Source organism: Haliotis rufescens, unplaced genomic scaffold (genome assembly GCF_023055435.1).
Source record: "Haliotis rufescens isolate VD_foot unplaced genomic scaffold, xgHalRufe1.0.p SCAF_2, whole genome shotgun sequence".
NCBI lineage: Eukaryota > Metazoa > Mollusca > Gastropoda > Lepetellida > Haliotidae > Haliotis > Haliotis rufescens.
The window spans coordinates 50,115,594-50,142,752 of NW_025963890.1; the positions used below are offsets into that span (position 1 = coordinate 50,115,594).

The 27,159-nt window shown below is 42.9% G+C and overlaps 1 protein-coding gene across 1 annotated transcript; it reads left to right on the forward strand.

Annotated features, from left to right (window-relative positions):
* The first annotated feature begins 1,402 nt into the window (after positions 1–1,402).
* LOC124146232 (multiple epidermal growth factor-like domains protein 11) lies at positions 1,403–27,159 on the forward strand. The gene is made up of 17 exons (XM_048399350.1): positions 1,403–1,459; positions 5,007–5,184; positions 5,842–6,531; positions 6,866–7,177; positions 13,450–13,602; positions 15,530–15,611; positions 16,394–16,458; positions 17,632–17,708; positions 18,476–18,560; positions 19,647–19,720; positions 22,285–22,321; positions 22,788–22,885; positions 23,105–23,230; positions 24,608–24,759; positions 25,523–25,658; positions 26,465–26,592; positions 26,871–27,159. Exons 1-17 carry the CDS (start codon positions 1,454–1,456, stop codon positions 27,157–27,159), a joined length of 2,688 nt encoding a protein of 895 aa, XP_048255307.1. The 5' UTR covers positions 1,403–1,453.

Consider the following 27,159-nt stretch of genomic DNA (forward strand, 5'->3'; position numbering starts at 1 on the left):
ATGAGCGAACAACAAAGAGAGAGATTAAACTACTGTATTCAAATATGAACAGGGAGCCATCATATTCAACAACCCGGCACACAATGAATTGTTATCTATATTCACAGAATTTTATGACAATTCTAGGGAAGTAAAGCTATGTTAATTACGACGAATAACTAGTTATGAGGCAGTAAAAATGAATGGAATAATAAAAAACGACTATGTTTTAATGTTATTATTATATAATTTCCTATTAAGAAGATTAAGAAGATCCGACTGATGATACCCTTAACTCTAACTTGATTGTAAAATTAGGTCCCTTTAGGTTACTTGTGAAACCTTCCGGTATTGTGACTGATTTTCACAAAGAGAAGCAACTGTTGTGACGTCTTAATAAATGAGTGAACCTTCAGCGACATTGAAAGCTGACAAGACCGTAAGCAGACACACATTGTGTGTAGCTACATAGGGTGTGGGTTACATTAGGACACACATTGTGTGTAGCTACATAGGGTGCGGGTTACAATGAGACACACATTGTGTGTAGCTACATAAGGTGCGGGTTCAGACGAGGCACCGTCAACTAGGACACACATTGTGTGTAGCTACATAAGGCGCGGGTTACGATGAGACACCGTCAACAGGACACACATGGTGTGTAGCTACATAAGGCGCGGGCTACGATGAGACACCATCAACCAGGACACACATGGTGTGTAGCTACATAAGGCGCGGGTTACGATGGGCACCATCAACCAGGACACACATTGTGTGTAGCTACATAAGGCGCGGGTTACGATGGGCACCATCAACCAGGACACACATTGTGTGTAGCTACATAAGGCGCGGGCTACGATGGGCATCATCAACCAGGACACACATTGTGTGTAGCTACACAAGGCGCGGGTTACGTTGAGACACCGTCAACCAGGACACACATTGTGTGTAGCTACATAAGGCGCGGGTTACGATGAGACACCGTCAACCAGGACACACATTGTGTGTAGCTACATAAGGCGCGGGCTACGAGGGCCACCATCAACCAGGACACACATTCTGACAACCCGATCCTCAGCTTTCGGCTCTCACTACAAACATGAGATACAGGGAACCTTTTCTGCCACTGAAACCCTTTGCAATGGTAATCGGTTTCTAAAGTCTTTGACACCTTCCTTTGTTACAGGGAAGTAGTTCATTTCATGCCCAATAAAGGATGCACCCTCAGCAACATAAAAGATGTGAAAACCTTTACAACACAAACTTCTGTTCGTTAAACTAATGCATGGTCACTATTTCCGCATCATAATGCTGTCAAATGCAGAAGGGGAAACTATTATTACCACTAAATGTTGTATTTTGGACGATGATGACTAGTCCTCGGGGATGTATGCACGGAAGGTGAAACGCTGGCTCTGTTGAAGATGAAGCAGCCACAAGGTACTCGTAGTTCACGTCTCTAGTGCTGAAGCTGATGAAGGTAGTGCTCCATCTTTGTTTCATACATGGACATTCGCTCATGGCTTTATGATATCGTCACGTTAGCAATTCATACACACGTAAACCCGTGATAGGTCTTCAGCAACCAATGCTTGCCGTACAAGGCGACTATGCTTGTCGACTAACGGGATCGGGTGGTCAGGCTCGCTGACTTGGTTGATGCATGTCATCGTATCCCAATTACGCGGATCGATGCTCATGATGTCAATCATTGGATTGTCTGGTCCAGATTCGATTAATTACAGACCGACGTCATATAGCTGGAATATTGTTGAGTGTGGCGTTAAACAACAAACAATCAAACATAAACACGTGCTTGTGACAAGTCGGTGTCAATAGCCTCTGCTTTCAGCATGAAACAACAGAAGCCAAATGATTTTTCTCGATTTGAGATATGCCACCGTATGAACATATGCTGTCAAGGTGGTGACAGTCAGTGTAAATGCCGACATACTTCATAATGTCCAAGATTATTGCACTTATATAGCGACGTGCATGCACGTGTGTGTGTGTGTGTGTGTGTGGCTGCTTGTACTAGTCCGGACTGATGCCGATTTATAGTGCTAGCCCACTGAGATACCATGCCACAGTTTTAACATGAATATCCCAATCAGACACAATATACTGACTCCCGAGTGAACAGTCCTTGTTTTAGCCAAATACATCTTTTAACGTCTTATGATATAACGCGGCCGGGTGTTGCTTTAAGTGTTTAAGAGCTTGCCTTCTGCCTCGGCTATATCTTTTGACATGTCCTTCTATGGGACTCATGTTGTGTTTCTTTGTTGTTTAACGCCAAACTCAGCAATATTCCAGCTATATGACGGCGGTCTGTAAATAATCGAGTTTGTAGCAGACAATCCAGTGATTGACACCATGAGGATCGATCCACGCAATTTGGATACGATGACATACATCAACCAAGTCAGTATACTGACTCCGAGCCGACAGTCCTTGTTTTAACCCCTTAATGCCGAGCGCCAGGCAGGGTAACAACAAGTACCATCTTTAAACGTCTTTTGGTATGACACGGCCGAGGATCGAACCCCGTACCTTTCGCACTCCTGGCGGACGCTCTACCACTAGACCACTTAGGCGGTCACTTCATAAACATAGACTTGAGTCTTATTGAAGGAAAACTGCGGGTAATGGGTTGTCGTTGGTTTTATGAGAATATAACTACTGCGGAGTACAATAGAAATTCAACCCATTTCAGAAAGTGTTTCCATATCATAACGTCGTTCCACAAAGCAGACGGACAAAACTCAGATAAACAACGTACAAATTATAGCATTTGGGATGTTTTCAGGGGTTATCTAGTTTCCGTAAAATACCCCGACAGGACCAGTGACAACCACGGGGACGGCTGAATACCCATCTCTTCATATATACTTATAGTAAGCAACATCGGTTACATTAGGCCGAACGATGTATACAAGTTTCATAAATTTACGTAAATCAACAACAAGCGCACTTAACACAAAATTCACTTGAAGTGTTTGAATAAAAAAATTGAATAAAAAAAATGAAATATCAGTCATATCAAATATTATAAAGTCTCACCAGTTTTATGAATAAACGGTTGTATCTAAATCTTATAGTTCACGCTCAAATATTTCAAATGTTGCCTTGTTGCTCGCATTGAACGAGAATATGCATTTTATAACTAATTACATTATGCTCGGAAATCCTAGCCGGGATAGCTCTATTGTGATGATATGTGCTACACGCGTTTGTATGAGGCGGAAGGATATTTGAATTTTCCTTGTATGACTAACCCATTCGTGTTCCCTGCTTAACATGGGGATGTTTGAATGCTTTGCTGTGGTTAATACTTGTATCATTGCAATGACGTGTACGTGTACGTACGGTAAAGGTACTTCCTTGTTTGAGTAGCCCAACGGTAGAGTGTTCGCTCGTCAAGCCAGCCAGGGTTCGATCCCCATACGAGGGCTCGTCAAAAAGTTAAACAAACTTTATTATGGGCCATAACCAAGGTGCGCTAGTTAAGGTAGTACATTGTTTGAGTAGTTCATTGCAAGTGTATTTGGTTTCTTGTGGCCGTTTGTATATTAGTGACAGACAGTTGAACGTGGTAGGGCTCCAGTTGGACGCAGAAATGGAAAAAAACGAGTACCCAGCAGTCACGTTTTTGACTTTAGAGAATAGTACTACCTAAGAAATTCATGACCGCATGTCACAAGTGTATGAGGACAAGGGTCCTAGCTATCCAACTGTTGAACGTTATGTTTAAGGCTGGGAGAACAAGCCTTGATGATGACCCCAGGTCTGGACGTCCCTCAACTTCCATCCATAAAGACCCGTGCTCGTGGGTTTCACCGAAGTGGTAAACGTCTGAGACCTGCATCACTTCGGGCTTTCCTCCCACATTAAGCTGACACGCCGTGATATAACTGGAATACTGTTAAAAGCGGCGTTAAACCCAACTCACTCACTCACTCCATCCATAAAGATTCAATCAAGGAGATAGTAAACATATGCTGTCAGATAGACGTATTACCATTGCTGAACTTGAGGAAGACACAGGTCTAAACCATGGATCCACTGAAAACTAATATTCATGAACATTTACATGTGAATAAGATATCTACTCGTTGGGTGACACAGTTTCAAAATTCTGATCTTGAGGCAAAAGGAACTGACATTACGAGAGACAATTTAGAGCTTATTGAGGAGGATTTTGTCAAAGAATTAGTAACGGGCGATGAATCATGGGTTTACCAATTTGATCCCGAGTCAAAACGTCAATCTATGAAAGAGCACCATCCTACTTCTCCGGCCCCAAAGAAACTAAAGTCTTCAAGATCAGTGAAGGAGGTTATGGCCACTGTATTCTGGGATGCAAAGTGTGTGATCCTTGTTGATTACCTAGAAAGTTAAAAGACGATTACCGGTGCCTACTATGCTGATTTGCCTCATCGCCTGAGAAATTATAATAAAGAAAATCTACGAGAGATGCTGACTGCTGGAGTTCTACTACTTCATGACAATGCCTCTTCCCACACCTCTTGACTTGCAAAGGCTTCTGTGCGACAATGTGGGTTCGAAAACACTTTCACATTTGTTGGTTTTGTTTGAACTTTTGACCAGCCTTCAAAGACACTACAAACACACCGCGGGGGCACGGGTGGCCCAGTTGTCTTAGGCGCCGCGATTCGCTGTGCAGAGTTGCGTCCCTTGAACACGCCAGAAATCTATGATTGTGGGTTCGAATCACGATTCTCCCCGATTATGTTTCCAGGTTTGTCAGCACCACACCCGTGCTCGTGGGTTTCACCGAAGTGGTAAACGTCTGAGATCTGCATCACTTCGGGCTTTCCTCCCACATTAAGCGGATTTGAGAGAACTATTAGTCTATTTATTATGGTACAGACTTGACACAAGCAGACAAGATGGTACGTTTTCTTAGCTATGGACCCATCGACAATCTATAAACACCGCCCAAATCGGTATTAGGTTTCCCATAAGAAAGCACCGATACACTTGACTGTGTGACTCTGTTGCAGGTAACCTGGCGCCTGTACCCCTCCCCTCTCCAGCATACAGGGTATGAGCTGCTGTGGAGACAAGGCTGTACATGGAACATCCCTGTATTGTTTATAATCCATGGGGATAGAATGCAGGTCACGTGGCTCTCTACCTTGTCCTCTGTAATCATCCTGATTGGTCCAAGGATCCCATGCAGTAAGATTTAATGACGTAATATACTGTACTTGAGTGAGTGAGTGAATATGGTTTTACGCCGCTTTTAGCAATATTCCAGCAATATCACGGCGGGGGACACCAGAAATGGGCTTCACACATTGTACCAATGTCGGGATTCGAACCCGGGTCTTCGGCGTGACGAGCGAACGCTTTAACCACTCGGCTACCCGACCGCCTTCCTGTACTTGAAATTAGCTGGCCAGCAAAAGCAAGTGTACGCTCATGTGGGTTTTAGGGTGGAAATAATTATACAAACAAGAAATGGTTATTCGATGGTGATGTATTTGATACGGGTATCAGAGGCCATACTGCTTGCATCGTATCAATGATTATGTCACAGAAAGTGGCTGTGTTTAGCCAAGTAACGTTTGTCAGTTTTAGATTTAATCAAATTTTCAAGTGTATATTTTCTTTTCTCCGGCAGTGTATCTCAACAAGAGTAATCACTCTGTTTATCTTTAACATTTAGTAAGATGTCAGGAACAACAGATTTAAGATTTAAGTGTAGAAAGTGTGCATTGTCCAAAGGGCGATAACAGTTACTTTGCATGTATTTTGCTGTATTAAGAAATGTGTTATATCATTTTTAACAATGTATGTGTGTTTCTATGATTGTTCTATCAATTTATATCACAGCATTCTCAGCAAGCACACCATGCAGCAACTGTGACGGTAAAAACGTGACCTGTGTTGACGGTGAGTGTCTACCTCGCTGTGTCAATGTGTCGTCATCTGGAGAGTGTTTCCAGTGTCGGGACTCCAGGTTCTATGGTAAACAGTGTGAACATGACTGTTCAGACACCTGTCTCAACATTAGCTGTCAGATGGACAACACCCGTGTTGTGTGTACAGAGGGATGTGTGGCCGGCAAGAAGGGAGATAACTGTGGCGTGAACTGTCCTACAGCCTGTACACAATGTGAACGTTATGGTGATGTTTGTACAGGACCGTGTCAGAATCCCCGGTATTACGGTCCACACTGTAGAACACCTTGTTCCTCAAACTGTAGCGATGGATGTAATAGGATCACGGGGGAGTGTGGCAGCTGTGAGACAGGTAACATGGGGGACAAGTGTAATGTTACCTGTCCCCCCAACTGTAAAGATGGATGTAATAAAGACACGAGGGAGTGCGGCAGCTGCGTGTCGGGTTACAGAGGGAAGAACTGTAATGACACCTGTCCCCCCAACTGTAGCGATGGATGTGATAAGGGGATCGGAAAGTGTGAGGGTTGTAAACCAGGGAACAATGGGAAGAACTGTATTATCTCCTGTCCTACCACCTGTAGGGAAGGATGTTATCATGACGGTGGGTGCATCTTGACAGGTAAGTTGTACACATATTATTTTATTCATTTCAATCCCACATTGGAATAAACACTTCGAAAGTAGTTATGTTGTGCATTTGCTGGTGTAACAAAGAGAGGGGGTTTGTGACAGTTGTGATACTAGAAATACGACAGGGATTTTTTTGTGTTTCTCTGTCTTTACTATGGAATACGGAAACTGATTGAAGAGGCCCATATCAACATAAAGTCTACATGGAATCATCCGTTGGGATTCTTGGTTAGAACGTTATGGTGATGGTTGTACAGGACCGTGTCAGAATCCCCGGTATTACGGTCCACACTGTAGAACACCTTGTTCCTCCAGCTGTACAGATGGATGTAATAGAATCACGGGGGAGTGTGGCAGCTGTGAGCCAGGTTACACAGGGGACAAGTGTGATGTTACCTGTCCCCCCAACTGTAGAGATGGATGTGATAAAGACACGGGGGAGTGTGACAGCTGCGTGTCGGGTTACACAGGGGACAAGTGTAATGTTACCTGTCCCCCCAACTATAGAGATGGATGTGATAAAGACACGGGGGACTGTGACAGCTGTGAGCCAGGTTACACAGGGGACAAGTGTGATGTTACCTGTCCCCCCAACTGTAGCGTTGGATGTGACAAAGACACGGGGGCGTCAAGTGGTAAAGTTGTAATCTACGAAAGCCCATTAGGACCATATTAGTATTTTGTTTTTTTTCTCTTTTAAAAGTCGTAATTACGGTAATAAAGTCGTAATTACGAGAGAAAAATCGTTATTACGACTTTTGTTTTCATAATGACGACTTTATTCTCATAATTACGAGTTTTGAAAAGAGAAAAATAACAAAATACCAATATGGTCCTAATGGGCTTTCGTAGTAATCGCTAATATGAATGATATCCGTTTTAGCTTATTGTGGTTGGTAGTACACTTCTGTGCATCATACGTATACTTACTGATGTTTCTATAACGATGAATGAGCTACAGATTCACAAGTGTGACTGCATCAGGCGGTTCACACGGGGGTTACCTGCGAGAGTGGTTGGCGGGTGGGGCGCATTGTGACGGGTGTCGGTGGGTACCGGGTGTTATTGTGACTAATACCTGGCGAGTTACAAGGAGTTGTTGAGGAGGGCGTTACGGGGACGTATTGTGACAGAGGTGTATAGTGTGAATGTGATGAGAGCCGGGTGAGTTGTGACAGTTATGGCCGGTTACAGGGATGTATTTCGACAGTTATGGTCGGGTTACAGGGATATATTGTGAGAGGTAAAGTCGGGTTACAGGGATGTATTGTGACAGTTATGGTCGGTTCACAGGGATGTATTTTGACAGTTATGGTCGGGTTACAGGGATATATTGTGACAGGTAAAGTCGGGTTACAGGGATGTATTTTGACAGTTATGGTCGGTTCACAGGGATGTATTTTGACAGTTATAGTCGGTTTACAGGGATGTATTGTGACAGTTATGGTCGCATTACAGGGGATGTATTGTGACAGTTATGGTCGGGTTACAGGGATATATTGTGACAGTTATGGTTTGGTTACAGGGATGTTTGGTGACAGTTATGGTTTGGTAACAGGGATGTATTGTGAGAGTTTTGGTTTGGTTACAGGGATGTATTGTGACAGTTATGGTCGGTTCACAGGTTTGTATTGTGACAGTTTTAGTCGGGTTACAGGGAGCTATTGTGACAGTTTTAGTCGGGTTACAGGGATGTATTTTGACAGTTATAGTCGGCTCACAGGTATGTATTGTGACAGTTTTAGTCGGGTTACAGGGATGTATTGTGACAGTTATGGTCGGTTTACGAGGATGTATTGTGACAGTTATGGTCGGGTTACAGGGATGTATTGTTACAGTTATGGTCGGTTTAAAGGGATGTATTGTGACAGTTATGATCGCTTTAGAGGGATGTAATGTGACAGTTTTAGTCGGGTTACAGGGATGTATTGTGACAATTATGGTCGGGTTACAGTGAATGTATTGTGACAGTTATGGTCGGGTTACAGGGATGTATAGTGACAGTTATGGTCGAGTTACAGGGATGTATTGTGACAGTTTTAGTCGGGTTACAGGAATGTATTGTGACAGTTATGGTCGGGTTACAGTTGATGTATTGTGACAGTTATTGTCGGGTTACAGGGATGTTTTGTGACAGTTTAAGTCGGGTTACAGGGATGTATTGTGACAGTTATGGTCGGTTTACGAGGATGTATTGTTACAGTTATGGTCGGGTTACAGGGATGTATTGTTACAGTTATGGTCGGTTTACGAGGATGTATTGTTACAGTTATGGTCGGGTTACAGGGATGTATTGTTACAGTTATGGTCGGTTTAAAGGAATTTATTGTGACAGTTATGATTGCGTTAGAGGGATGTTATGTGACAGTTTTAGTCGGGTTACAGGGATGTATTGTGACAGTTTTGGTCGGTTTACAGGGATGTATTGTGATAATTATGGCCGGGTTACAGGGATGTATTGTGACAGTTATGGTCGGTTTACGAGGATGTATTGTTACAGTTATGGTCGGGTTACAGGGATGTTTTGTGACAGTTATGGTCGGGTTACAGGGATGTTTTGTGACAGTTATGGTCGGTTTACGAGGATGTATTGTTACAGTTATGGCCGGGTTACAGGGATGTATTGTGACAGTTATGGTCGGTTTACGAGGATGTATTGTTACAGTTATGGTCGGGTTACAGGGATGTTTTGTGACAGTTATGGTCGGGTTACAGGGATGTTTTGTGACAGTTATGGTCGGTTTACGAGGATGTATTGTTACAGTTATGGTCGGGTTACAGGGATGTATTGTGAGAGTTTTGGTCGGTTCACAGGGATGTATTGTGACAGTTATGGTCGGTTTACGAGGATGTATTGTTACAGTTATGGTCGGGTTACAGGGATGTATTGTTACAGTTATGGTCGGTTTAAAGGGATTTATTGTGACAGTTATGATCGCGTTAGAGGGATGTTATGTGACAGTTTTAGTCGGGTTACAGGGATGTATTGTGATAGTTTTGGTCGGTTTACAGGGATGTATTGTGATAATTATGGCCGGGTTACAGGGCTGTATTGTGACAGTTATGGTCGGTTTACGAGGATGTATTGTTACAGTTATGGTCGGGTTACAGGGACGTTTTGTGACAGTTATGGTCGGGTTACAGGGATGTTTTGTGACAGTTATGGTCGGTTTACGAGGATGTATTGTTACAGTTATGGTCGGGTTACAGGGATGTATTGTTACAGTTATGGTCGGTTCACAGGGATGTATTGTGACAGTTATGGTCGGTTTACAAGGATGTATTGTTACAGTTATGGTCGGGTTACAGGGATGTATTGTTACAGTTATGGTCGGTTTACGAGGATGTATTGTTACAGTTATGGTCGGGTTACAGGGATGTATTGTTACAGTTATGGTCGGTTTAAAGGGATGTATTGTGACAGTTATGATCGCGTTAGAGGGATGTTATGTGACAGTTTAAGTCGGGTTACAGGGATGTATTGTGACAGTTTTGGTCGGTTTACAGGGATGTATTGTGACAATTATGGCCGGGTTACAGGGATGTATTGTGACAGTTATGGTCGGGTTACAGGGATGTATTGTGACATGTATGTTCGGGCTACAGGGATGTATTGTGACAGTTATGGTCGGGTTACAGGGATGTATTGTTACAGTTATGGTCGGTTTAAAGGGATTTATTGAGACAGTTATGATCGCGTTAGAGGGATGTTATGTGACAGTTTTAGTCGGGTTACAGGGATGTATTTTGACAGTTATAGTCGGCTTACAAGAATGTATTGTGACAGTTTTAGTCGAGTTGCAGTGATGTATTGTGACAGTTTTGGTCGGGTTACAGGGATTTATTGTGACAGTTAAGCAGGGTATGAAACTCCCAAAGATTTCAGCCAGACCACAGGACTGGCTAGCTGAAATACTTGCCAGCCCTGACCAAAACCTGCCTGCCCACTATAATCATATGTTTCTCAGGATAAGCTAACGAGGTTTCTTTTTGGTTACATTTTATCATTCATCTTTACATGTGAATTAATGCTTATCATCGGGAAATATTTAGAATATTTTCACATATGAAATATAAGCTGACCGTTGGGCAGGGGGATTTGAAAATCTGGCAGCCCGAGTTGAAATCAACCCGTGGCAGGCAGGTATTTCGAACACTGAGTTAAGGTCGCGTTTCAGGGATGTATTGTGACAGTTTATGTCGGGTTACAGGGATGTATTGTGACAGTTATGGTCGGTTTACGAGGATGTATTGTTACAGTTATGGTCGGGTTACAGGGATGTATTGTTACAGTTATGGTCGGTTTGAAGGGATGTATTGTGACAGTTATGATCGCGTTAGAGGGATGTTATGTGACAGTTTTAGTCGGGTTACAGGGATGTATTGTGACAGTTTTGGTCGGTTTAAAGGGATTTATTGTGACAGTTATGATCGCGTTAGAGGGATGTTATGTGACAGTTTTAGTCGGGTTACAGGGATGTATTGTGACAGTTTTGGTCGGTTTACAGGGATGTATTGTGATCATTATGGCCGGGTTACAGGGATGTATTGTGACAGTTATGGTCGGTTTACGAGGATGTATTGTTACAGTTATGGTCGGGTTACAGGGATGTATTGTTACAGTTTTGGTCGGTTTACGAGGATGTATTGTTACAGTTATGGTCGGTTTAAAGGGATTTATTGTGACAGTTATGATCGCGTTAGAGGGATGTTATGTGACAGTTTTAGTCGGGTTACAGGGATGTATTGTGAGAGTTTTGGTCGGTTCACAGGGATGTATTGTGACAGTTATGGTCGGTTTACGAGGATGTATTGTTACAGTTATGGTCGGGTTACAGGGATGTATTGTTACAGTTATGGTCGGTTTAAAGGGATGTATTGTGACAGTTATGATCGCGTTAGAGGGATGTTATGTGACAGTTTAAGTCGGGTTACAGGGATGTATTGTGACAGTTTTGGTCGGTTTACAGGGATGTATTGTGACAATTATGGCCGGGTTACAGGGATGTATTGTGACAGTTATGGTCGGGTTACAGGGATGTATTGTGACATGTATGTTCGGGCTACAGGGATGTATTGTGACAGTTTTGGTCGGTTTAAAGGGATGTATTGTGACAGTTATGATCGCATTAGAGGGATGTGATGTGACAGTTTTAGTCGGGTTACAGGGATGTATTTTGACAGTTATAGTCGGGTTACAAGAATGTATTGTGACAGTTTTAGTCGAGTTGCAGTGATGTATTGTGACAGTTATGGTCGGGTTACAGGGATTTATTGTGACAGTTAAGCAGGGTATGAAACTCCCAAAGATTTCAGCCAGACCACAGGACTGGCTAGCTGAAAAACTTGCCAGCCCTGACCAAAACCTGCTTGCCCACTATAATCATATGTTTCTCAGGATAAGCTAACGAGGTTTCTTTTTGGTTACATTTTATCATTCATCTTTACATGTGAATTAATGCTTATCATCGGGAAATATTTAGAATATTTTCACATATGAAATATAAGCTGACCGTTGGGCAGGGGGATTTGAAAATCTGGCAGCCCGAGTTGAAATCAACCCGTGGCAGGCAGGTATTTCGAACACTGAGTTAAGGTCGCGTTACAGGGATGTATTGTGACAGTTTAAGTCGGGTTACAGGGATGTATTGTGACAGTTATGGTCGGTTCACGGGGATGTATTGTGACAGTTATAAACGGGGGGGGGGGGGGGGGGGGGGGGGGGGGTGTCAGTGAGACATAATTTAAGTTGTTGGTGGCATAGCAGGTACTTATGAATACAGTTGTTCACGTTGATAGAAATGTGTGGGTTCGTATTATGACAGTTATGGTAGAAACGTTTGGATCGCGTTTCATAAAACTCAAATTCGTTTTACTAAGTACTGTTTATAACGAAACATGGAGGATCGCTTGGTGTAGTCATCTTACTGTTTGTATACCCATCCATTAGCTTACATTCCTTAAATATACTCTTCAAAAGAGTAGGGAATACTCAGAAATAACTTAGAATTTCCTAAATGCTACCATATAAAGTTTTCTTAGTAACAGTTCCATGATAATAATGAACAATTGGGAACACATTACAACCTGTAGTGATGTATAACAGTAGATGTTATGAACGCCCGCGATAGGGAGAAGTTGGGAAATTTCAAAGTTGACGTTTCTGGATCAGTAGTGCGAAATACCGCCACGATTTGTCTAACATCCATTCACTCGACGAGCATACTGCGTATGAGTCTCCCAATAGCGATTTGTGGGAGTCTGTCCCACTCCTCTTGCAGCGCCTGGCCCAGGTAAGCCATCGTGGTCGGCGGCCTATGACGTTGACGTACACGTCTCCCTATAATGTTCCAGGCATTCTATGGATGGTGTGCTGCTGGAGGTGGGAATTTGCGATCAGTGCACGGTGATCGAGGGCGTTCTCGTCCTGAAAACGCCTTGCAAAGGGGACAACATAGGGTGTCAGTATGTTGACCCGGTGGTACAGATGGTACCTTCCTATCACAATATGGAGTGGGGTTCGGTCGGTCACAGTGACATCTGTCAACTGTCAGAGATCTCAGCTTGACATTGGCTTGAGGTTCATTTCGACGTCGCCAGACACGACCACGCCTATCAGGGAAGTGCAAAGTTAATCAATAATTGACAGAAATAATGGTCCACAGAGATTAATCGACCTTCCTTTAAAGTGCCTAAATCAGGAATGACATCTACAGATGTGTTTGGCGCTACGGTGTGAGGCACGTGTAAACTGAAGGTAGTGGTTTCAGACATAAACGTTCCGTCACAGGATGTAATCTTGGTTCTTTAATACTTTAATATTTACATTTATATTTCATGTTCCCATAAGTGTATAATTTGCTTTTTTCAACAGAACTGAGTGTAAACTAGTTTGCACTGTGTACAGTTCCAAATGCTGTTGAAGGAGGGGCAAACATTCTTCTGACTAGAGGGTCCAGAGGGTCTAGAGGGTCAGGAGGGTCTGGAGGGTCTAGAGGGTCTGGGGGTCAAGATGGTCTAGAGGGTCAAGAGGGTCTAGATGGTCTGGAGGGCCTAGAGGGTCTGAAGGGTTTCATTTGGCCTTCGTCCTTCTTGTGGACATACCTGTAATGCTGTCTTTGGTATGCCGGAAACAGACTCAAGACATTGACTGGCAGTTCGATGATTAGAAAGACTGCCAGCGTCCCAAATTTATAATTTAATTCATATGACATTGTTGTACATGTAGCAGGGCGTGGAGTCGTCCCACAGATGACATCCTTACCTTGTCAGCTTGCTGATTGGGTTAACCTCTTTGGTCATGTAGACAAGGCGTCCGACCTCGGATCAGAAGGTCCCTGGTTCGAATCCCATCACGGGATTCGCTACATACACAACAGTCGAATTCAATGATTGTCTCCGTAAAGTCGACGGCATTTAAGGCTGTCATATAGATGCAAAGGAAATCTTCCCGAGACAAGGGAATTAACTGATTATAAAAGTCGAGTTTCCACCCGAAACTGGCTAGAATTTCGGAGTTATCTTTTGGCTAGACTAACGAGTCTATGCATTGTCCTGTCAAAATCGCGTGTCAAAGCATGTGTACCGCCAACTCGTCATATTTTCATGTTTTTAATCAAGGTCCTCACGAGATTTGATGCACTTCGCGAAGTAAAACCCGTTTGATCACAATATTGGTTTTGATCAGATCGCCTTGACTGGGCGCCGCCATTTTGTTTGAAGCAAATGCATGTGATACGAGAGGTGGAATGTGATTGTCATTAGGAGGGACATAGAATGGACATAACTCGTAATAGCCACTGGTGACGCTACGATCGATATTTTCCAAATCTTTTCATGTTTATAATCAAGGTGCTCAAGTAATTTGACGCTTTTTTGCGAGGTAGGACTCGTTAAACTACAATATAGATCTTGACTATCGATCAGATCGTCTTGACTGGGAGCCGCCATTTTGTTTGAAGTGATATGAGATGTGGAATCGGATTGGTCATTAGGAGGGACATAGAAGGGACAGAACTCGTACTCGCCGATCTAGTCACGAAATTTACGAAAATCCAGCGTAGTTCGGCAAGGATAGGAACATGACTTTTTTAGTCAGTTAGCTCCCTGGCCTCTGGAAGATGTGCAAAGGAATATGTTCAATGCGATTGCCCAAACGATTTACATTTAATAGCATTACTTGCATATACAATGTAACAAACACACAGACGCAGACACATGTACACACATACACAGACACAGACACACATATACTCACACATACACACAGACGCACACACACACACACAAACGCAGATACACACATATATTCACACAAACACACAGATGCAGAACTACACATACACAGACAGACGCAGACACACACACATACACATGACCCAGGCACACACACAAATACGCACACATACACAAAGACGAAGACACACAAATACACAGACGTAAATACACATAGATTCGCACACAGACTCGCAGACGCAGACACACACATACATATATACACAGACGCAGACACACACACACATACACAGACAGACGCAGACACACAGACTCACACATACAATTAGACGCAGACACACACATACATACGCACACACAAATGCATACACAGACGCAGACACACAGATTCACACATACAATTAGACGCAGACATACACATACATACGCAGACACACACATACACACGGACACAGACACACATACAGAGAGACACATACGCGCACATACAGACAAACGCAGACATGGACAGGTAGACATAGACAAACGCAGACACACACACACACACATACGCAGACACACACACATTTATTTTGCCATTGTCTTCCAAAGCGTTTGAGGCAATATATTTAGATACTGAATCACTGTTTAAATGACCGGCAGACAGCCACAGCTGTTAGCGAGAGGCCAATATTTACGGGATATATTTGTGCATGTATTCTGTGACTTGATCATGACCTTCAACTGGTATATAATGAACACGTTTGTTTCAGACACAGGAGCCAACGCTGAAGCCACGTATGTTGTACTTGTCGCCATCCCCATCCTCATCCTCGTTGTCATCGTGTACAGAAGGTGCGCGGTTCATTGTATTCGTGTATACACCGAGACTCCAATTAGAGAATACCACGCCCATAAGCAGAATAACATTAATAAAAGCCTCATTGGATGCTTTACCGTTTACCCATTCGTGACCAACTCGTGTTATTCCGGAACAAGCCGAATAGCGACTCGTTTCCCTCTCATGGCCATTTTTGCGACCGGGTTCCGTCTTAGCGTAAACGGGCATACCTAAAACAATTGTCAACTCGTTGCGTTATGGTTCACATATATTTCCCCATATATTTTATATATTTCAGATGCAATTTAAAGCACATCTGGACATGCGGAGTTATACAGTATGATTGAACACATTTAACTGTGTCATGGGAATATTTTTAGATGCAAGACATATGTAAAATCAAAAATTATATCTGAGGGATTCTTTGACATAGAACTTGAAATCATACGCGCATTCTGATTGGTTTGTCGTATTCTCGCGCATTACATTCATCGATAGGGGGATGAGTCTTCTTGCAGGTTACGGAAAGGGGCGAGTGGTGACGAAAGACCGTTTACCGTCAAGGCGACGTAAAGTAGGGAACATGTTATTAAGGGTATGTCTTTCCATGTTGGTCCCTGAAACCATTTATGGAACTTTTATCGTCAGCCCTATGCGTGTCACGTTCAACAGTACCCGCCCCGCAACGAAGAAGGGATCGAGCTTTACGTTGTCTTGTTTATTTATCATCCACGCCCATCTTGCGGATTTCACGACATGCATAAGAATACCATGTGCCTTTTATTTTCAAACAAAGGCGACGCAAAGGAAGACAGCAGAACCAAAAAGGAACTCCTAATCCAACTTACACATCGTGTTCGGGTAAGAATATAGCCAATAGAAAATCGATCTAAACTAATCGATGTGGTGTTAGTATGACTTTTGAGAGTTCCTTATACCTTATTTTGACCCAATCAAAGGATCTTGTCAACAAAGGGGTAAAATGTATTTAATAAAGCTATTTGTACAAAATTTAATTTCCCACCATGTTCGAGGTCCAATTGAGCACAATACAGTAAACTAAGGTTATAACGAACTCAAAGGGACCACAAATTTTAGTTGGTAATAACCGTAGTTCGTTACAAGCACATATACAGCATAACTACAGCAAAAAGTCGGGACAAAAGGTAAGTTCGTTATATCCGTCAGTTCGTTCTAAGCGTGTTCGTTGTAAACGTAGTTTCCTTTATGTGCATGTGGAAGGTAATTCAAGTCTATGCCTATTTCATGTGAAGTTTCATCATGGAATACCACTTACATCGACTTCCTTGGCTTCATATCTGGACAGGACAGTGTCACACGTGTCCATCCCCCTGAGGCAAGTCCAGTTTCCACCCTTGCCGAACTAGGCTGGAATTTCCAGGCTCGATCGTAATGCCACCAGTGGTTATTACGAGTTATGTCCCTTCTACGTCCCTCCTTTTGACCAATCAGATTCCCCTCTCGTATCACTTGCATTGGCCTCAAACAAAATGGCGGCGCCCAATCAAGACGATCTGATCGATAAACAATATCTATATTGTAATAAAACGGGTCTTACCTCGCGAAGTGCATCAAGATCACTCGAGCACCTTGATTAAAAACATCCTGCAGTCGACCGAAATCTGCATGTTGAAATCTATGTTGTTTACGAAACATGTGACTAGTTCGTTACGCGATTTTGATTGGACCATGCATAGACTCGTGAATGCAGCCAAAATGTAACTCCGGAATTCCAGCCTAGTTCGGCAAGGGTAGAAGCTGTACTTTAATAGTCAGTTAACGCCCTTGCCCTGGGGAGATGACAGGTGTCATGTAACTGGGATTTTAGTGCATGTTAGGAGATTTTACTGTTTTCGAAGTTACATACATGTTAATCTGCGTGTCTTCGTGACCGGAAATGTAAGACACATAACGAGACTTAACATTAGGATAAGACGAAAATTCTGCAAACGAATGTATACATGCAACCTATGTGTGCATTCCGCACATAATAATCATATGTCCATCTTCCAGTCTATACACTAGGCGGGGACATGTGTGATGAGCTGAACGGGGACACGTCGAAGGAGGTCATGGAGGGGGAGTTTAAAGTAGGTCTACTTCAAGGTCCTGAATACATCATCAAACGTACGGGGGGCACGGGGGGCCCAGTCGTCTAATTGCCGCAGTTTTGCGTCCCTTGGGCACGCCAGAAACCTATGATTGTTGGTTCGAATCCCGGTTCGCCCTGATTATGTTTCTAGGTTTGCCAGCACCATACCAGCTCGTGGGTTTCACCGAAGTGGTAAACGTCTGAGACCTGCATCACTTCGGGATTTCCTCCCACGTTAAGCTGACACGCCGTGATATAACTGGAATATTGTTAAAAGCGGCGTTAAATCCAACTCACTCACACACTCAACCGTACGATAAAAAATAATGTGATGCTATATGGCGAGTGGGTGGTCTGTGGTTAACGCTGCTAAAATTTGGAGGCTTACGTCCTTGGTGCAAATATGTTTATCAGCGAGGGATCTTAGCATAGGATGGATGTGAGATTCGAACCACACACCTGGGTGCCGTTGTGCGAAGCGATCTTAGCGCTAAGGTGATCGTAACTTCCATACCATAACATAGACTTACGACAGTCGTAGCGTTAAGGTTGGTTTGTACAACGGCACCCAGGACCTTAAGGTACATCCCTGCACATGGACTCCCTGATATATAGATAGGGGAGTGTTGTGTGACTTGGCAGATTCTGTGTCTCAAACCCCGACCATATTTGCCTAGTCAATATCCACGTTAGTTACTCCATGACATATTGCTCTCTGTGGCTTTAAACACCACTCGCATACAAGCTATTATGTTTCTGTTTTAGAAACTGCCTTCTTATATAAAACCAGTAAATTGTGCCACTTTGGACGAAAACGAAGGGAAGAACAGATACAAAGATATCCTGCCATGTATGTAATTATATATCCTGCTGTACTCTTTATTTGGCGTAATTTTACAAAAGAAATTTATACTTACTTTAATTAATCTTAGATAGGTAGAATTTTGCGGTTCGTTATGGAACTTCTACTTTGAGTAAATGTTCGAAATTGGAGTTTATGGATATCTATGAATTGCTGATCCTTTTCGCGAACACCAGGGGCCACTTGCACAAAGCCATCTTAGCGCTAAGATTATCTTAAGACTATGTTAAAGTATGGGAGTTACAATCATCTTAGCGCTAAGATCGCTTTGTGCAAGTGGGCCAAGGTGTCATCACCATTTTGTCAGCGATCCATAATTATAATGTTCACTGTTTGGGCTTCTGCGCCAAATCGGACCGCCTCCGTGGTCTAGTGGTAGAGCGTCCACCCGGAGAGCGGAAGGCCAGGGGTTCGATCCCCGGCCGCGTCATACCAAAAGACGTTAAAAGATGGTACTTGTTGTTACCCTGTCTGGCGCTCGTCATTAAGGGGCTAAAGCAAGGACTGGTCGGCTCGGAGTCAGTATACTGTGTCTGAGTGGGGTATTCATGTTAAACTGCGGCATGGTATCTCAGTGTGCTAGCACTATAAATCGGCATCAGTCCGGACTAGTACAAGCAGCCACACAAACACACACACGTACATGCACGTCACTATATAAGTGCAATAATCTTGGACGCGACGTTAAACCCAATTTCACCTCACCTCACCTCTGCGCCAAATTGAGTCTGTTTTGGTGGATAATCGAGACTGGTTGTCTCTGGCGTTGACGTTTTCAATTTCACATTCAATTTCGAGGTTTAATCATATCTAAAACATACAGATTCACACGGAGGACTTTTCTCTGATGTTGGTCAGCCTTATCACCCTATTTTCGAAATATTCTCCATGTCACGTGCTCCTTAACAGTAGCATCAAACAGACATGGCGGATAGATATCTGATAAAATGCATGTCCCATTTGCTTGTAACACACGCGTGTCCGACCAACTGCTACTGTTATCGCCGTTATTGCAGAGAAACAGTTCAATCCTGCCACAAAAACAGCATAAGATGTGATTTTTGGTATTTACAGTTGATGCTACACGAGTGCCCCTTGAGATTGAAAATGAAGATGACAGCGACTACATCAACGCCTCTTACATAGATGTAAGTTATGAACAATTTAGGTTGGTTCTTATTAGATTTTGTGTGGTTCTTGTATTAAGTGTGGTTCTCGTATTTATTATGGTTCTTGTATTTAATGTGGTTCTCGTATTTCGTGCGATGCTTCTTTTTTTACTGTGGTTCTTGTATTTAGTGTGGATCTCGTATTTAGTGTCACAGTGGTTCTTGAATTTAGTGTGGTTCTCGTATTTAGTGTGTTTCTTGTATTTAAGGTGTTTCTTGTATTTACCGTGGTTCTCGTATTTAGTGTGGTTCTCGTATTTAGTGTGGTTCTTGTATTTACTGTGGTTCTCGTATTTACCGTGGTTCTTGTATTTACCGTGGTTCTTGTATTTACTGTGGTTCTTGTATTTACTGTGTTTCTTGTATTTATCGTGGTTCTTGTATTTACTGTGGTTCTCGTATTTACTGTGATTCTTGTATTAAGTGTGGTTCTCGTGTTTAGTGTGGTTCTTGTATTTACTGTGGTTCTTGTATTTACCGTGGTTCTTGTATTTACTGTGGTTCTTGTATTTAGTGTGGTTCTTGTATTTAGTGTGGTTCTCGTATATAGGGTGCTTCTTGTATTTACTGTGGTTCTTGTATTTAGTGTGGTTCTCGTATTTACTTTGGTTCTCGTATTTAGTGTGGTTCTTGTATTTACTGTGGTTCTTGTATTTAGTGTGGTTCTTGTATTTACTGTGGTTCTCGTATTTATTGTGGTTCTCGTATTTAGTGTGGTTCTCGTATTTAGTGTGGTTCTCGTATTTACTTTGGTTCTCGTATTTAGTGTGGTTCTTGTATTTACTGTGGTTCTTGTATTTACTGTGGTTCTTGTATTTAGTGAGGTTCTTGTATTTACTATGGTTCTCGTATTTAGTGTGGTTCTCGTATTTAGTGTGGTTCTCGTATTTACTGTGGTTCTCATATTTAGTGTGGTTCTCGTATTTAGTGTGTTTCTTGTATTTAGTGTGGTTCTTGTATTTACTGGGGTTTTGTATCCTGTGGTTCCTGTATTTAGTATGTTTCTAGTATTTACTGTGGTTCTTGTATTTAGTGTTGTTCTCGTATTTAATGTGTTTCTTGTATTTACTGTGGTTCTTGTATTTAGTGTGGTTCTCGTATTTAGTGTGGTTCTTGTATTACCGTGGTTCTTGTATTTTCTGTGGTTCTTGTATTTAGTGTGGTTCTTGTATTTACTGTGGTTCTCGTATTTAGTGTGGTTCTCGTATTTAGTGGTTTTCTTGTATTTACTTTGGTTCTTTTATTTAGTGTGGTTCTCGTATTTAGTGCGGTTCTTGTATTTACTGTGGTTCTCGTATTTAGTGTTTCTTGTATTTACTGTGGTTCTTGTATTTAGTGTGGTTCTCGTATTTAGTGTCTTTCTTGTATTTACTGTGGTTCTTGTATTTCTATTGATGCTTCTTTTTTTACTGTGGTTCTTGTGTTTAGAGTGTTTCTTGTATTTACTGTGGTTCTTGTATTTAGTGTGGTTCTTGTATTTACATGGGTTCTTGTATCCTGTGGTTCTAGTATTTAGTATGTTTCGAGTATTTACTGTGGTTCTTGTATTTAGTGTTGTTCTCGTATTTAGTGGTTTTCTTGTATTTACTGTGGTTCTTGTATTTAGTGTGGTTCTCGTATTTAGTGCGGTTCTTGTATTTAGTGTGGTTCTCGTATTTAGTGTTTCTTGTATTTACTGTGGTTCTTGTATTTAGTGTGGTTCTCGTATTTAGTGTCTTTCTTGTATTTACTGTGGTCTTGTATTTACTGTGGTTCTCGTATTTAGTTTGGTTCTTGTATTTACTGTGGTTCTTGTATTTCTAGTGATGCTTCTTTTTTTACTGTGGTTCTTGTATTTAGAACGTTTCTTGTATTTACTGTGGTTCTTGTATTTAGCTGGTTTCTTGTATTAAGTGTCACAGTGGTTCTCGTATTTAGTGTAGTTCTAGTATTTGGAGTTGAGTATTTGGATTCGAACCTCAGACTCGTCCTAATAATGTTACTTGGTTGGGAAGCATCACAGCGAGCTCGGGGGTTTCTCCAAGGATGTACTCGTCTGTGACCGGCATCACTACACTACACTACACAGTTACAGTGGTGAGACCGCCTCCGTGGTCTAGTGGTAGAGCGTCCGACCGGAGAGCGGAAGGTACGGGGTTCGATCCCCGAACTCGTCATACCAAACAAACGTTAAAAGATGGTACTTGTTGTTACCCTTAACTCATTAAGGGATTAAATCATTTTTAACATGAATACCCCACTCAGACACATTGTACTTTATAAATCTTTAACTTTCAATACAAGAGTCCGAGCCGACCAGTCCTTGTTTTAGCCCCTTAATGCCGAGCGCCAGACAGGGTAACAACAAGTACCATCTTTTAACATCTTTTGGTATGACGCGGTCGGGGACCGAACCCCGGACCTTCCGCTCTCCGGGCGGACGCTCTACCACTAGACCACGGAGGCGGTCTGATATTTCTGGAATAATGCTCACAGCTCAACCAAGTCGCTTAATAATGTATTGGGAGTTATACAGTTACTCATGGAGACTCTCTCCCCCACAGGGATACATGGACCAGACCCGCTATGTTGCAACCCAAGGTACGTGGAGACTTTCATGGGTTTGGTAAACTACTTTCTTCCTCATCTCCACGCATATAATAAATAATACTACCAAAAGATACTCGTGTCTATCCTACTATGTCGACATTCAAATTGCTTCTTAGTTTAATATGACTATGCCAATACTCATGTCAATCGGAACACAACAACGAACTCATCATTACGGGAATTTTTATTTTCGCTTTAATATGGATATAGTTACGAATTCATTTCAATATTTCTTGCGTTTATGGCCTCGTATAAACGTGTTAAACTCCAAACTCTAAACGCTAAAACATATTACAGTCAATTCATATGAATAAATACGTCAACAATAATAACTTGACAGACTGCTTATTTCATCATTAACACAAAAACCAGGACAGATCTCTTGGTTAATCAATCAAATGCCATGGAATGGCATGCAACGTATTTGCTATAGATAGCCTTGAAAACCTTTCTACAGGGCCCTTGGAACACACAAAGAACGACTTCTGGAGGATGATATGGCAACTCAACACCGCCAAGATTGTCATGGTTACTAACCTCATGGAGTCGGGGAAGGTCAGAATACATTATGTCAGCTTCTGGCAAAAAAATAATAATCAAGACGTCTCCAACCATGAAGTGATGATATCGACGACGTTCATGTACAAATATATTTTGGACTGCCGATACAAACATCTTTACTCACCATGATATCATCACATTAAGTATTATGAGCAAATAATATTACTACTACATTCATAACCCTATGTATATATATATCATGCATTCTCTCAGTTGAAGTGCTACATGTACTGGCCATTCTGCAGCTCTGAGTCCACGATGTACGGCAGTATAAGTGTTCAGTGCGCGAAAGAGGAGGTCTACGAGACCTACACCCTCCGCTCAATGGCGATCTGGAAGGTAGGTGACCTACACCCAGCGCTTCCTGTTCATATGGAAGGTAGGTGACCTTAAACACCCGTCCGCCTCCTGGCCATCTGGAAGTTAGGTGACCTACACCCTCCGCTCCCTGAACACCTTGAAGTTAGGTGACCTACACCCTCCGCTCCCTGAACACCTAGAAGTTAGCTGACCTACACCCTCCGCTCCCTGAACACCTAGAAGTTAGGTGACCTACACTCTCCGCTCCCTGAACACCTAGAAGTTAGGTGACCTACACCCTCCGCTCCCTGAACACCTAGAAGTTAGGTGACCTACACCCTCCGCTCCCTGAACACCTAGAAGGTAGGTGACCTTCACCTTCCGCTCCCTGAACACCTAGAAGGACAATGTAGGTGACCTACACCCTCCGCTCCCTGAACAGCTAGAAGTTAGGTGACCTACACCCTCCGCTCCCTGAACACCTAGAAGGTAGGTGACCTACACCCTCCGCTCAATGGCGATCTGTAAGTTAGGTGACCTACACCCTCCGCCCCGTGGTCTTTGTGAACGTAGGTGACCTTTTGGAAGTTTCCTGGCCATATGGAGGGTAGGTGACCTAGTGGTTAGGTTACCTAGACCCTCCACCCCCTGGCCACATAGTGGTTAGGTTACCTAGACCCTCCATCCCCTGGCCACATAGTGGTTAGGTTACCTAGACCCTCCACCCCCTGGCCACATAGTGGTTAGGTTACCTAGACCCTCCACCCCCTGGTCCTATAGTAGGCGGGATAGCTACACCCTCCACCCCCTGGTCCTATAGTAGGCGGGATAGCTACACCCTCCACCCCCTGGTCCTATATTAGGCGGGATAGCAACACCCTCCATCCCCAGGTCCTATAGTAGGCGGGATAGCTACACCCTCCACCCCCTGGTCCTATATTAGGCGGGGTAGCTCTACCCTCCACCCCCTGGTCCTATAGTAAACACCCTCAACCCCCTGGTCCTATAGTAGGTGGGATAGCTACACCCTCCACACCCAGGCCCTATAGAAGGCGGGATCGCTACACCCTCCACCCCCTGGTCCTATAGTAGGCGGGATAGCTACACCCTCCACACCCTGGTCCTATAGTAAACACCCTCAACCCCCTGGTCCTATAGTAGGCGGGATAGCTACACCCTCCACACCCAGGCCCTATAGAAGGCGGGATCGCTACACCCTCCACCCCCTGGTCCTATAGTAGGCGGGATAGCTACACCCTCCACACCCTGGTCCTATAGTAGGCGGGATAGCTACACCCTCCACTCACTAGCCATATAGAACAAATTATACCTACAACCCATGGACCCGCCCCTAGCAATGTAATGCAAGTGAGCTCTCCGCACCGGTTGAAACGTTGCTGTTTTATGTCATTACAGGAAGCTACAGAGACAAGAATGATCAAGCAGTTCCACTTCACACAGTGGCCCGACCACGGGGTTCCCAGTGACACTACAGCACTATTACACTTCAACAAAGTAGTGAAGGACACGGCACTACCACTGTCAGGGCCATTAGTGGTTCACTGCAGGTAACAGATATTTATTCCAAATATCTGTTTCACGTACAATAAGAAAAACGTATGTATCTTATTAGTAGACAAACACAACTTAATCGTTAACGAAGGCATTGCCCGTAACTTGTGTAGCGGCAGCACATGCTCACACCTGTCGTCAGAATTGGTAACTTGCAATGATTCAAGGTTCTTGAATTAATATATTTGGAATAGTTCTTCGGTCAAATGAAATATGGCATTGACGTTTGTTATCAATATGTACGATCCACACTTTTCACACAGTAATGGATTTGACGAATATGCAGGTTCGTTTTTGCTGAAGCAATTGATTGTGTTGAATATATGACACGTTTTAATTGAAAGCAACTTATTTTATTCTTTGTAAGACGTCTCAGAGCTACATCTTGTTCCTTCATCAGGTGAATGGTGAAGCAAGAATGAGCTCTGAAATGTCGATCAAAGAATAAAATAAGTTGCTTTCCATTAAAAAGTGTCATATATTCATGCTCTCCCAACTTCTAAATGCCTATCAAAGAATTCATTGTGTTGCTTGTCCAACTTCTAAATGCCTATCAAAGAATTCATTGTGTTGCTTGTCCAACTTCTAAATGCCTATCAAAGAATTCATTGTGTTGCTTGTCCAACTTCTGAATGCCTATCAAAGAATTCATTGTGTTGCTTGTCCGACTTCTAAATGCCTATCAAAGAATTCATTGTGTTGCTTGTCCGACTTCTAAATGCCTATCAAAGTATTCATTGTGTTTCTTGGCCTATACAGTGCAGGTGTTGGACGGACTGGCACTTTCTTAGCGTTGGACTACTTACTGGACCAGGCAAGGAGCGAGGGCCGAGTCTGTGTCTACAACTGTGTGCAACACTTCCGTAGGGAGAGGATGAAAATGGTTCAAACAAAAGTTAGTTTATTACTAAAAGATTACTCAATTGTCTGACTGAAAGTTCTGCGAACTTATGAAATAGTCTGCCGATCTGGCGTTGCATCTGCAGTTCCGCCGTCACATGGCTTAAACAACAAATAAACAAACAAACAGCATATGCAGGTGTTAATCCCTTATCAGAGAAGGTAATTCGGAATAAAAATCCTTCGAGACATGTTAGTTGCATGCAATGTTTTGTGAAACAAGGAAGAGATATCAAGAGTGTTTCACGTTTTTGTTCACGTTTAAAACCACATCACACCTTAAGAATAATATCACGGGAATCCTTTGACCACATACGTTACACAAGATTTCTCGTCTGTGACACTGTTGGTACAACCAGAGGTAGAAGGTGACCAATGGTTATGCATGCAGCAAACATTGCTGTGACGCCCCTCTACAGGGTCAGGTCAACGGTAGACGGTGTCTTTCTTCCTATTTTTCCTCCTCAAAATATGTTGACCCAAGTGTGCAGAAATTCAGCATAACTGTTTAGTCTCCACAATCGTTATAAGTGAATAATATTATTACGTTACTTCTAAAAGAAAACAAACGGGATAAAAATGTTCCAATGTTAATGCTGACAAGGACTTTGGTTAAATTGCTGTCATTGACGACATTATCAAATGTTGACCATGTGTTTTACGTTGTCCTGACACTATTAATATCAGTTCAGGATCAATATGCATGTTGTATTCCTGTAGTACAAAAACTTCCATTTTGTATGTTTATTCAAGAGACACGTTTAAATTTCGAAAGTTTGAGTTTGTGTGATGTATTTTCAGGAGCAGTATATATTCATACACAGCATTCTCCTGGATGCCTTGCAATGTGAACAGACCTTGACTCGCCCCATCGAGCCAGTACACATCCAGTGTGAGACATGCTGGAACCAGATTAATTATAAGCACAGGTGAGTGAGTGAGTGAGTGAGTGAGTGAGTGAGTGAGTGAGTGAGTGAGTGAGTGAGTGAGTGAGTGAGTGAGTGAGTGAGTGAGTGAGTGAGTGGGTGGGTGGGTGGGTGGGTGAGTGAGTGAGTGAGTGAGTGAGTGAGTGAGTGTATGAGTGAGTGAGTGAGTGAGTGAGTGAGTGAGTGGGTGGGTTGGTGGGTGGGTGGGTGAGTGAGTGAGTGAGAGTGGGTGAGTGAATTAAATGCAAAATATTGTACTGTACATCTGATTTTGATTTTAGGGTCAACATGGACATTTCATCCATTGACAGTGATGAAGAAGATGTTCTGTATGAAAATGTTCCCCATCACTGGGCACGTCAGCTTCAACAAAGAAGTGGAGATGCGGCCTCTCTCCCCGACGTCTGTGACGTGGCCTGTGAAACGATGCCCTTGCTGTCTAGTGCAACAAACACCTCAAGCGAGGAGAGGAGCCCGGAAGAGAAGACGGACGACGAGGGAGGAAGGATGAGTTGGGTGTCGCCTCTGTTAGGTACAAGTGACAGGATACAGGAGACGGGTTACGAGTGA